The sequence below is a fragment of the Taeniopygia guttata genome, chromosome 1, assembly GCF_048771995.1.
Source record: "Taeniopygia guttata chromosome 1, bTaeGut7.mat, whole genome shotgun sequence".
Classification (NCBI taxonomy): domain Eukaryota; kingdom Metazoa; phylum Chordata; class Aves; order Passeriformes; family Estrildidae; genus Taeniopygia; species Taeniopygia guttata.
In genome coordinates this window covers 15,629,759-15,642,703 of record NC_133024.1, presented here as the reverse complement: position 1 = coordinate 15,642,703, position 12,945 = coordinate 15,629,759, and the positions used below count along the sequence as shown (strand labels likewise).

General features: G+C 37.4%; 1 protein-coding gene across 6 annotated transcripts in view; it reads left to right on the top strand.

The window, feature by feature from the left end:
- The window catches only part of EPHA6 (EPH receptor A6), a 380,709-nt gene that overhangs the window by 179,866 nt on the left and 187,898 nt on the right, over positions 1-12,945 (top strand). For all 6 annotated transcript variants that reach the window (XM_072923989.1, XM_072923993.1, XM_072923978.1 and 3 more), the window contains one exon: positions 5,786-6,121. In XM_072923989.1, the coding sequence (XP_072780090.1) occupies positions 5,786-6,121 (336 nt within the window). The remainder of the gene's footprint in view (positions 1-5,785; positions 6,122-12,945) is intronic.

Here is a 12,945-nt window from a genome sequence, read left to right as displayed (position 1 = left end):
ATTCATCTTACACCTACAATGATGATTATTTCACTAATTGTCAACTCTGCTAATGACACTGAAGCTTGACAGGCAGACTGTGTTCTTACCTTGCATATCAGCAGTAATAGAGAGTCTTCAGGCCAAGTTATTCCCTAAGTGATATCTTTAGCCCCACTGCTTTCAAATTAGTCTCTCAGTTATTAAAATTATGTTTCTGTCATAAATACAACCTCACTGCTTTTGGTGGATACGTGCACATGTGGCTAGTTTGAAATTAATAAACAAAGATACAGATATGAGTGGAATTTAGATTTTTCCTTCCAAACTGTCATGTTTTACTATAATAAAAGGAGTTGAAAAGTTCTAAGAAAATGAAGAACTTTGAATAAATAGACAGAAAATGCTGTGCAGAAATGAAATGCCATTTTTACATAACCATCTTTGGGAAAGATCTGCATTTTCCATATTCATTTTCAGATTTCTATCTTGTCATATGAGACATGACATAAGAAAGACATTTTTCTTGGGACCTTTGAAGGGAGAGATATTCTTTATTGAAACACAGAATGAACAGTAGATTCCCCTTACAAATGTCTTCATGTTCAACTATTTTGACTGACTTCATTTATGCCCATTTTATTTGCTCCCCCATGTCCTGCAAGGTAATATGCTTAAGAAAGGTATTTTTTCTCTTTTCTTTCCTGTACAGGGCTAGGCAGTATGGGGTTAGGCAGTATTCCTCACTCCAGAGCTCTTCCCTCAGTACTGAGAAACTTGCATATGGAAAGCATTATGGAAAAAAAACCCACCTTGATTTAAGACAGGCATCCACTTCTTTTAGATGAGCTTCAAATCCACTTTGATTAATTCTATGAAAGTACTGTGTGCTTTTACAAAATTGTACAGCTCCCATTTTTTTTATGTAGCTGCATTTCAAAGAGGAGAGTATTCACTTTGCAGAACACCATAATAGAAATCTAATTTCAATAAGAGGAATGAAAATTACGTTAGAATATATTGTTAATCTCCTTCTCCTAGGCTCTTTTCATTTGACTTACACTTCTTATCAATCTCTCACTGCTACTCTTCATTCTTATTTTATTCTTTGCCATGTGCAAGTACTCTATCAGAAATCTCTGCATACACAGTGAGCAACAAATAGCATCATATCTAATCCCCTGTCTGATTACTCTGTACATAAAGTCTAACATTTCCCACTGTATAGTAATTGGATGATATGATCCATCTTTTCAAGGTCAGGCAGGCTTATATTGGTTGTCTGAGTTGTCTGAATTCCTCTCTTTTAATGTTACACTTAAACAATTTGAACCTGACAAACATATGCTCTGTTCAATAACCTCTGCCACAAAATGTATCCTCTGTTTTTAAGTCAACACTGAATTTCAGCAGCAAAACCAAGCAACAGACTTGAAGTCTTTATTGCCTCTATTGTATATATATATATATATATATATATATATATACACACACACACACTTTTTAACAATTTAAGATTATGCTCAGACTTGGGATATTGGTTTGCAGTCCCTGGCTTCCATTCTTCCTGCCTGCCTCACAGGAAAATCACAGGAAAAGAGGAAGTGAAAAGGGAAGAATGTCATTCTGCATCAAGTGACATTATTTATCTATGCTACATACCGAAATGCAATTATGAACTCGAGGGGCACAGCCAGATGCTGATTCTGAGTATCCTAAGGTGTTGGTTAATCTTTGCCCTTCTGCTGTAACCTCAGTAGTCAAATGACATAAAATTCTAAGATTCCAATAGTTTATAATGGACTTAAAAAGTAACAATCTGTTTTCCAGACAGTCTTCACTCTCAAGTGTGTAAAATACTGCATTGCCCTCACCAGACTTCTGCAGTGCTGGGTTTGCTCCTCTTCCCTCCACACACAGGAAAATGCACTTTGCCTTCCAAGAGGAAGAGAACGCACTAAAAGGAGATGAGGTGCAAGCACTGCATGAGGCACAAACTCAGCTCAGAGTAGACCTGTTTCACCGTAAGACATCCACGCCAGTCTCCTCCACAGAAAGTGTCAAAATACTTCCTCATTGTAATTTGTAAATGAAGCAAAAGACATTACTCATGCTCTGGCTGAGTTCCATCTCAGCAGAAGAGCTGCATGTTTTTATAATGCTCATCCATCTGAACTGTATTTTATTATTTCGCATAAAACTCAAAGTCATGAATTTTGCTGTGAGGAAAGGATCCCTTATTTTCACCAATGTACTTGTTTTTCTTAAAAATCAATATAAGGAAAACCCCAAGAGCTTTGCATACAGATGTCTGCAGAAGGGTATTGCTGCCAGCTTTTTCCAATGTGCCAAATAATCTTTGTATAATTTATAAATGATAACAAAGCAATCAGGCCACATTCATAAAAGCCCAGTGACACATAATTTAGCTGAATCTGAGGATTACAATTAATTGTCTTTCTTTGTTCCAAGTTCTAAATCTTAGTAAATGATTCACTGTGTGTCATTACAGCTTAATATTTGCATGAAATCACAATTTAACTGGCATAATTTAACAGCAATTAAAAAGCTATTTAATCCTCATGCAAATTGGCATGAGGGGCCTTGAGTATGAAGTGAATTTGTGGGTTTTTCCTGCATTTGCAAGAGGACAGTCATATACTGTAACGCACCTCTAACATAATTGATAGTTTTCCTTTTTCACAAGAATATGTGATTTTTCTTACAACTGAAAAATGAGTCACAAACCATGACTATAAGAACTTTCACTCTAGTACAAAAGAAAAAAATATCTTTTTGAAAGAGTATTTTATGTACTGTATTGGTTCTTCTGTAGATGCCATTCCATATAGTACAAGGAAAATCTGATAGAAAATCAAAATCCACAAAGCCAGACAAAACCCTCCTATTGCCCAGGTTCATATTCATTCCTGTTTGGGCCTGACAAAATTGATGAAATAATATCAAAAATACTTGAGCTGTGATGACCTGTTGTCATACATCTATAGTTTATGCAAGACTAAATTCAAGCCAGTTTTAGAACACTGACTCCAATCCTTCAAGCAATTACACAGCTGCTTCGTTTTACGTGCATTAATATTACCAATTATTTCAAGGGGATTATTCATCTACTTAAAGTTACTCACATATGGAAGTGCAATTACAGCTCATCCTCCATATTCCTAAAACTCCTCCATGGTTTTAACAGCGGGAATTTGTTAAGATCCAGTCATTATTTAATTCTCACAGCATGGTTTTAGAGGAAACATAATTATTCCTGTCTTCTGAATATAAAGAATAAAAACTGAAGCTGAAGTAATGTGTGCTGGTTTTAGCTTATTCCAATCTCAGGACTGTTTGCTAGAGTAGCTAGAACTGTTATCCTCATAGTTATTCTGTGGGAAGATAGGTGATCTATTAACCGTAAACTCTGGACAGATAAATGTATTAATAAATGCTCATCCATTCAAAAGATTTTAAACTTTCTTATTCACTAAAAAAATGCAAAGTGGTGTAGTATTTCCATCTATTTTAAATATCAAATGCTTGAAATCCAGCAGGTAACTCATCATTTATTGCGGGGCAAAGTTAATTACTCTCTTATTAAAAGTTACAAGTAAATACCAGAAATGAAAAAGTGGCTGAATTACAGTCCACAGAAAAGCTTAATGTTTATTATTCATATTGGCACTCCCACACAATACTAGCTTTTTTATTTACAATCATTCCAGGTTTTATACTCATGCTTATGCCACATAAGTAAATAAAAGGCATCACTTAAAAATTATGAATGTAACACTCTGTGTAAAAATTAGCTGGTGTCATTTGCAAACTGGTGTCATTTTCTTGTAGCCTTTCAGTCTGCTTATGAAAACTTTGAAATAAGGAGAAGCTCACTCAAAATTTTGCCAGTGTCTCAATCAAAACTTTATGCCTAAGTCCTGTTGGCAGTTTTATTAATCATCAAAAGCTGCAAAGCAAGCTGAAAGTTTTCCAAGTTCTGCTAACCATTGGTGAAACACTGTGATTTTATTGAGGGCTGGGAATATAATGCTTATTCAACTCATTCAGCCCAAAAAACCCAGAGATCAGCAGTTGAGTTTACCACAGTCATCTCACATATATGTTTTTCCAAGTCCATGTTTCTTATAATAATTTTTATTTTGGGATTATTTCCAAATTGATTTTGAAAATCATACATCTGTAAGTGCATGCTTGAAACATATTAAGTGGAAGAAGAGTAATACAATAAGAAATTGAGATGATTCAGATATCCTGTAACAATTCTTTCCTTTCACCCCTTCATTAATTCCTATCTAAACAATAATTAGGTGGTAAAGTTCTGTTAGACTGTGGAATCTGATAGGGAATCATAGAATTATAGGATCATTAAGGATGGAAAACCTCCAAGATCACCAAGTCTAACCTTAGATCAATCACCACCTTGTAAACCAGACCACAGCACTAAGTGCCACATCTCATGGTTTCTTGAATACCTCCAGGGAATTTGGTTGCACTGCCTCTGAGAACAGTAAATTCGAATGCCTAGTCACCCTTTCTGTGAAGAAATTCTTCTTGATGTCCAGCCTGAACCTCCTCCTGGCACAGTTGGAGGGCATTTCCCTTTTTCTGTCACTTGTTGCCTGAGAGATGAGACCAACCCCCACCTGGCGGTGCCCTCCTGTCACTGGAGAGCAATAAGGTCTTCCCTGAGCCTCCTTTTTTCCAGGCTGGACACCCCCAGCTCCGTCAGCTGCTCCTCTTCAGTCTTGGCTCCAGACTCTTCTCCAGCTCCACTGTCCTTCTTTGGACATTCTCCAGCCCCTCAATGACTTTCTTTAAGTGAGGGGTCCAGAACTGGACATAGGACTTGAGGTGCCTCGCCAGTGCTCAGTACAGGGGGAAATCACTAGATCACTCTATATATATATATATATGAAGCCTTAGATGATTTCCATGTGACCCTACACAGTAAGTCAGCAAGCAGCTGAAAACTTGTTGGACAGTCTATGACTGTTGTGTGATGAGTGGGAAATTGGAAGTGGGTCGCTTGTGGTTCTCTGGCAGTGCACAGACAGCTCTAACACCTGCTTCTTGTCTTTGCATTCCTCCTCATAGCCTTAAAGTACTTTTTCTCCCACTTCCTCATCATCATTTTAGACCTTTAAATTGATGTGTTCTCTGTTAATCCTGATGCTGATGAGATGCCAGGTGAGAAAGAAAGAAAACTTGTAAACTGTTTCTTATGCCTAATAGTCTTGGCCTGTTGCCACCTAACCCTGTTAATGAACAGCAGCAAAGAAATCCCTGGGGATAAGCTGTGAAGGATAGAAAGAAATATCTGGCAGTGCAAAACTAATACAAACAATTTTACCTCTTGTCTTTATTCCAAAGCTGTTATTTATTTATTACTCAATTTGTCTCTTACAAAGCATTAAAGATTTTAAGTCTCAGAAAAGCCTGCATTACTAGACATGAAATAAGGATATAAACTTTGTGGTTAGATCTCTGCCTCAGTATCCCACAGCATCAAGAGCCATTTATTCAAAATTTGTGTTATCTAGTCTAGGTTTGACGTTCCTGAGTCTTTTTTGTGTTGCCTTAAATTCTTTCTGAATTAATTCTAAGTTATTTTGATTATTCATCTTTTTATGATGTCACTGATTTATTGTTCTTTATTTTCAAGGATTGTATGTAGACAGCTTTTTGAATCTGTCATTGAAATGTAGCTCTTATTTGCAAATAATTGCCTCAAGGCAATTTTTTTTCTCCAAAGCTTACCAGGCTTTCCCCTCCTTTTCTGCAGGGCCACCTTCTGCTCCGAGGAATGTGGTTTTTAACATCAACGAGACAGCTCTGATGCTGGAGTGGAGCCCCCCGAGCGACACGGGCGGGAGGAAGGACCTCACCTACAGCGTGGTGTGCAAGAAATGCGGCTCGGACGCCAGCCAGTGCGAGATCTGCGGCGGCGGCATCCGCTTCATCCCCCGGCACACGGGGCTCACCAACTCCTCCGTGACCGTGCTTGACTTCGTGTCTCATGTCAACTACACCTTCGAGATCGAGGCCACCAATGGTGTCTCGGAGCTCAGCTTCTCCCCCAAGCAGTTCACAGCCATCACGGTCACCACAGACCAAGACGGTAAGTGCCAGTCTGTCGCTGTGCCCCTGCCACCCGGGCACTCTCTGCGAAGATCCCGTGTTTCTTGGAAGCTGGGTTAGGGGGTTTTTCTTGGAAGCCAGTGGTTAGGGGGTTTTGCAGACTGCTGAATGTTTTTAAGTGCTTTCCGTGAGGACTTTCAGCTTCTGCTGATGAGGGAATGCATCATCATTAAATGCTTTTGGCAGGTGGCCCTTGACCCCGTTACACAGGGCCCAAACCCATACCTTTCTGTTTAAAATTAAGTGCAGGCTTTAGCCATCAGAGACCAGCTGTGTCAGTGTCTCATCAGGGCTAGGGTCGGTCTGGTGCTTTTGCAACTGCAGTTTTGCAAGAGTAAAACACACAGGTTATCCATTACAACTCCAAAATAAGAATTGGAAGGCAGAGGGAAAGTGAACTCTCTTTCTTTGGTATCTGTGTTTCATAGCACTAATACAACCTGCCTCACTGTAATATTCTTCTGCATCTGTATGAACCATTTGCTCAGGCGAGCTATCCTAATAGATTCTTTTTTATTCCTTTAATTGTAAACTTTGAATTATTGTTTTGAGCTTTTTCTTGCCCCCATTTCAGTTTGAATTCACGTCCAAGGTGAATCTCTGTGAGGAACATGGGGAACTAAAAGAGCTCTCTATTTTTTGTTTATTTCTGCAACTTTTTCTTCTTCAGAAATACTGTGCCAGGAAACAGCATCATAGATTAGCAACAATGCAATCCATATAGTACTGCTCTCTTCTAGCTTGTGTAACTGTAGACATGAAGGTTATTTCAGAATTATCCCTTGCTGACATTTGTTCCAGAAATGTTTTTCACCTGCTGTGCAGTGACATTGCAACTGCAGCTGAAGTGTTTAATGTAGAACAGGAACTGAGCTGGCAGAACTGCTGTTTGCAGTAGAACACATTTGATTATATGTTTCTGCAAAGTAAAAGTGCTAATGTTCAGGAGCATCCTGTTATGTTCCACTTGTAGGGAAGGCCCTGGGTTCTTTCACTGATCAGCCTAGCAAAAATCTGCTTACCTGTGTATCTGGGACAAGTAGTTTTGTCAATGAGTAAGTAATGACTCATTTGCCTTTGGGCATACAAAAATGAACAGCTTGCTGTGATGATGATGATAATAATGACAGTGATGGTAATACTAGTAATATTCATGAAAATTTATTTGAAAAGGCACAAAACCCACTTGCTCACTGTCCATGATGGTAACAGAAGAGCTAATGATATAAGATGCCTAATGATATATAGGCCTTGCACTGAAGACTTGCCTGAAGCACTGAGGCACTGTATCATGTTGGAAACCTGCATCTCCCTTTTCCTTTCTCACTAATGGGAGAAAGTGAGGTGCCAGAAACTTCCCATGTGGAAACTTCCTTTTGGATCTTTTGCTCCATGGTATTAAATGCAGTCACCAAGCTCACCCAGGTGGAGGTCACCTGAAGTACAGTTCATTTTTAAAGTGGACAATAGCTGTGTGAACACAGCTTGTGATGTGTATTTAAGTGGTGGGCTTTTAAAAAATAATGTCTTTTGCTGTTGTCTGTCCCTGGTTTAAGGATATAGATTTTCTCTGTGGTTTACTCAAAACAGGGAAAAGACCAATGCTTTGATAGTTTTTGACACTGACAGTAAACTCTAGACTGTTTGCATTCCCTTTAATAAGTCTTACATTACTAAAAATGCTATTGGAAAGGCATCAGAGGATTTAAGACCAGATTTTCAGAATATCTGTCAGTTTATCTGGATATAAAAAGACAGCTTTGCAGGAGAAAGTACTGTAATAAATGAAATGGAGTCGTATATAAAATGTAGTTATAAAGAAAAAACCATCTCTGTAGGCTTACGGACTGTGTAGTTGTATAAAACTATAAGCATGGTGATTATATAGTTAAAAGGACAAGGAAAAATGCAAATTATGTATGAAATGTGGAAGAAACTTCACAGAGTTTTTGTTGATGGAAAGTATGGAGAGAAAAATGGACATCTTTTTGAGTTACTTTTAGTCATAAATATGGAGGGATATAGAAAAAGCTAGGGTATCCAACCTCAGAAAAGTAAGCTGTAGAACTAAAGCTTTGGAATATTGCAGAGATTTTGTTATAAACTCACTTTTGGCAGTCTTTCCTTATAAATTCTTATGAAATGGGTAGTAGCTACTGCATGAGTTTAAGCATGTGACATGACAACAAAAATATATTCATTTTTACAAGGACTGCTTTTCCAGAAGTCCAAAAATATTGGTTTAAATCCTTTTTTTTTTGCATTTGATATGTGTCTAATGTGAAAGATACAGGTGTACAATAAATTATACCCACACAACATATTTATCCCATGTTGATACTACCTTTTTATATGCAGTCTTTTCCTACATACTGTTTTAATGGTTTTGGTATGCACATTGCATGAAGTGCAAGACCTCCTTATAAATACAGTAATTGCTTTATTCAGTTGTCATATCTTTGTTAAGAATACACACCAAAATCTTCTGCTGTTGTAAGTCCAAGCCATTCTTTTAGCAACAATCATTTAGAGTAGGTTTTTGCAGTTTTTTTAATTTTATTTGAGCATATTGGATTTACTTCCCTCTAGTGGCCTTTTCTTTTGACTGGTTTATGTGAAATTAACAGATTCATCATTAAACATGCAAAATTATTAGCTTGTTCTTCAGGGGGTTTTCTTTTCTCTCTTTTTGGAGAACAATATTGCTGAATAAAGTAATTTAGTGAAGAGTTCTGTGGGCATCCACAGAAACGGAAGAATCCTATTCTGCCACATTAGTGAAGAGAGTAGTCTGAGAGCATCAAAGAGGAGGAATATTTGCTGACAGGAGAAGTTAACTAATTCAAAAGTGATTAAAGCTGATTTTTATGCACAGAGCCCTACCACAACTAATATTAAAATCTTAACTGCCTCCTCATGCAGTCACAAGTGTCAACAAGATTAAGTGCAGTACTCAGCATTAACAGTGACAAGAAGCAGACTGAAGGAAAGTAACACTTTTAAAAGGCTTTGCAAACTGCATCCCTCAAACCTCTCTGTAATTTGATGTCTAAAGCATTACCAGACCCAATCAAATACTAAAAAAAAAATTACTAACATTAATATGAGTAAGTCTTGTAAAATTCGCTTGGTAATATTGATTACCTTTTCCTTTCATTTTATACAAGGACTCGTAAGTTTGACATCCATAGGCTTGGTTTTTAACCCTTGGCTTTATTAGGAAACAAAATTTCTGTGGTCATGTTGTCTGTCAGGCACCACAAAGAAATATGAACCCATTAGCAAGCATGAGTTTGGTAACAGCAAAAAAGCTTCAACCAAATTGTGAAGAATGACCCTTCAGTCACCAAACCCCTGGTTAGGTCTGCAAGTTGAAAGTTCACCTATGTGAGGATTGCTTTCTGTTTTACACCAGCTGACTGAGCACTCAGTCTGCCTATTAACTGGCTAGCCAAGAAAATTTCTCTATTTATGGTCCTGAGCAGTCACAGCATGTGCCGTGTCTTGTCCAGCCAGTGTGGCAAACAAGGATAGGGCAGGGTGGGTTAGGAAGTACAAATGTTTCAGATGGAGAGATGAAGGAAGTGATCTGTATGCGATCCTTGAGTAGCTTTGTTTCAAAGTGTTTTGAAATACCAGAATAAATCCCCACTTTAAACTCAGATAAATGGACAGATAAACAGGATTCTGCTCAGAAAAGCACTTAAGCAAAGTTCATGCTCAAGAAGGAGCGTTAGTACATGTTAAAGCACTTTCCCAAATCACTGCTAAAGTGATTTGTAAACAACTGAAAGATAAAACATGTTTTCACAAAAAGCCTCATCAAAAAATGTTTAACAATGCTATTGTTCAGAAAAGTGCCTGGATGCCTTTTGTTTATGAGAGGAAGTTTTATACAGCAGTAAATATGCTGAGTACAAAGTAATTGTGCTCAATCAATTTTACATCATTGTGTGAAGAAGCAGAGAATTATATGCTGAATTGTGATTTATGTTTCCCTTATGACTAATGGAAGGAAGAGACATCTCAATATACAACTTTCTTAGCATCCCATAGTGTCTGCATTGCCTAAAGAAAATTCAAAAGTACTTGAGGTTTTTCATGCATAATTAAAGTAGTAAATCATGAATAATTACGCAAAACAGAACTTAGACCAGTAGTTCCTATTTCCAAATAACAGTCCATGTATGCTTTCACTCACTCTGCATTCATACATTCTATTCCTTTAGATCAGAGGGAGTTTTAACTTTTTTTAACTTTACAAGGAGTGGCAGTATGAGACATATCCCAAGTGGTGGAAAGTTTACACTGGAGAAATTCCCTTTCTGCCACTGCATCCTGGAAAGTCTTCTCCTTGCTCCATTCTGAAGTTTGTGAGTGACTCTGGTCTCTGACATCAGACCTGCTACCAGCTGGTAGAATCTGAGGCACAAGAAGCTTCACTCTGAGGGCACACACCCTACTGTATTAACACACTGTATTAAACACTTGTCTCATTTTCTGTGTCTGTCTAGTTTTGACAGCTGAGAGTTTCAGTCAGACCCCAAAAGTGCAAATTTATCAGGGTTCTATTGTATAATACATCTTACTTTATGTGAGCCATTGGCAGATACATCCTAGGTGATGTTTCCTAATCTGATGATAAAATCTTGCCAGTGTTTAGAAGTGTTTAATCTAATTCCTTTTTCTAACTAAGATAAGGTCTATTTCTAGTACAGGTGGCTCCTCAGACATGTTTATAGTTCAGTGGAGACAGTCTGTAGGAAGAGGAACCTCTTATCACTCATTGCTGTGGGAATTGATAAATACCTGGAAGGATTTCGGTGTCTCTTCCAGGAATAAACACGACTGTATCACCTTGAATTAAAGGCATGAAGTATTGTAAGCACTGCAGAGATGATGTAAGTGGTTAAGAGCCTCATCTAGCTGACATGCTGTGTCTCAGTAACACTACCAGGACAGTTTATCAGTTTATCAAGATTAATCCTTGTGGCTGGTGACAGTAGAGTTTCAGGATCCCCACCGGGGTGGCAGGGGAATTCTGTGTTCATTCATACTAAATTGATTCCCACAGTAGCATCCAACATCCACCCTAATCAAAAGTCAACTTTCCTTTTTTTCCCCAAGTCTCATATCTCTACAGGCAAGATTGTCATTTGTGACTTTAAAGTCAAGAAGGCCTCTCTTTTCATAATGGCACAATGAAGCCCCTTTGAACTATCTTCCAAACTGTTTATGTTAACAGCTATAAATCTAAAGGAACAGATCTTTGTAATGGCTGATTATTGGAATAGCAGATCAAATAAAAGCCCGTTATGAAACAGTGACAAAACCCTCCATCGGACATTGCTAGAGCTTAAGCCCACATGAAAGAACATGATATTTTCATAGATGACAATTAAAAAAAACTTTTTGGCATTTGTTTACTGGGTATCTACAGCTACATTGAGAGTTCCACCCAACACTGCACTGTTGTTAGCATCGCTGATACTATTTTCGTAAAAAATTTGAAGAGAAATATCAACTTCTTGGTAACTAACTAGGGACAGTCTGTAAACGTCTATATGTAGTGTGATGTGAAGACAGTAAAAATTATAATTTTTAAAAAGGCTCAAGATGCATGATAATACATTTAAACAATATATTTTTAAATTAATTTATCATTATGCAATCAATATTCAGTGTGTTTAATGATATGAGTATGCATATTTATAGCAGTGAGTATATGAATTCAACATTTTCAATTGGAAAGAAAACCACAAGAAAGAAATTCTGCCTCTCAGTGCTCAGACTTGTACAGGTCTGCCAGAATTAAGAGTTTAGAGCCAAGGTGTTTGTGCAACATAGTTATTAATCACAGATCTTCATCTGGTGGTCATCTCTGTACAGCTACACTACTTGTAGCTGATGTTTCTTTGCACATATGCCTGATTATTATACAGTATTCATAGCAGAAAAGTGCTTTTGAAACTATCTTGGGTTTTTTTATTTTTTGAATGGGTTTTTTAATGCTTATAATTTTTTAACAGATATGTTCTTTTTCTGCTGGAAAATTTGGATGACCAGTCATATTTTTTTTTTAAGGCAGCAAAAGTCAACCTGGTTGCATTTACTTTCATCTCTCATATACCAGAATTAGCCATAAGTGAGTTAGCCAATGAATATATTTTAAGATACATTCCTCTCACTTGCACAATATGAGGAGAGCAAAATTAAATTCTAGTTTGAATGAGAAGGGGAAAGGTTAATCAATGCTGTATTTTTTCTCACAATTTACTTACCAGTGTGGTCTTTCAGCTTATGTAATCTTTTATTGTATTGCAGAGTGCACCATTATTTGTAAACATTAGCAATTTGTCCATGACATGCATTTTCAGCAGATTTCTGATTTAAGTGGTAGTCGCTAAAATGCAACACCCAAGTGCTGCAACAATTTGTTTATTCAATAATAATAGTTTATTTCAGTTTGTGAAAGGGGCATTTGTGGAGAAATATGTAAAATAGTACAAAGAAACTGGCAGGCACACAGCACTGAGATAAGAAATATGCCTTGATTTTGTTTGTTCCTGTTGTAGTCAGTAGCTGTGAAGGGCATTCAGCCCATGATTAAAACCCCTAAGAATGAAATGTGTATTTATTGATTTTGGTGATTTTAACTAGAATGTCAAATAAGCTCATTGGTGCTATCTCCACACTTGCCTAAGAACCATGTTAAGATAATTAAGCACATTTCAGTTATCTGGAACCTCTCACAGTGAATGATACACAGTGGAAAGGATCACCATTGAGTATTCTAGTCAGGGT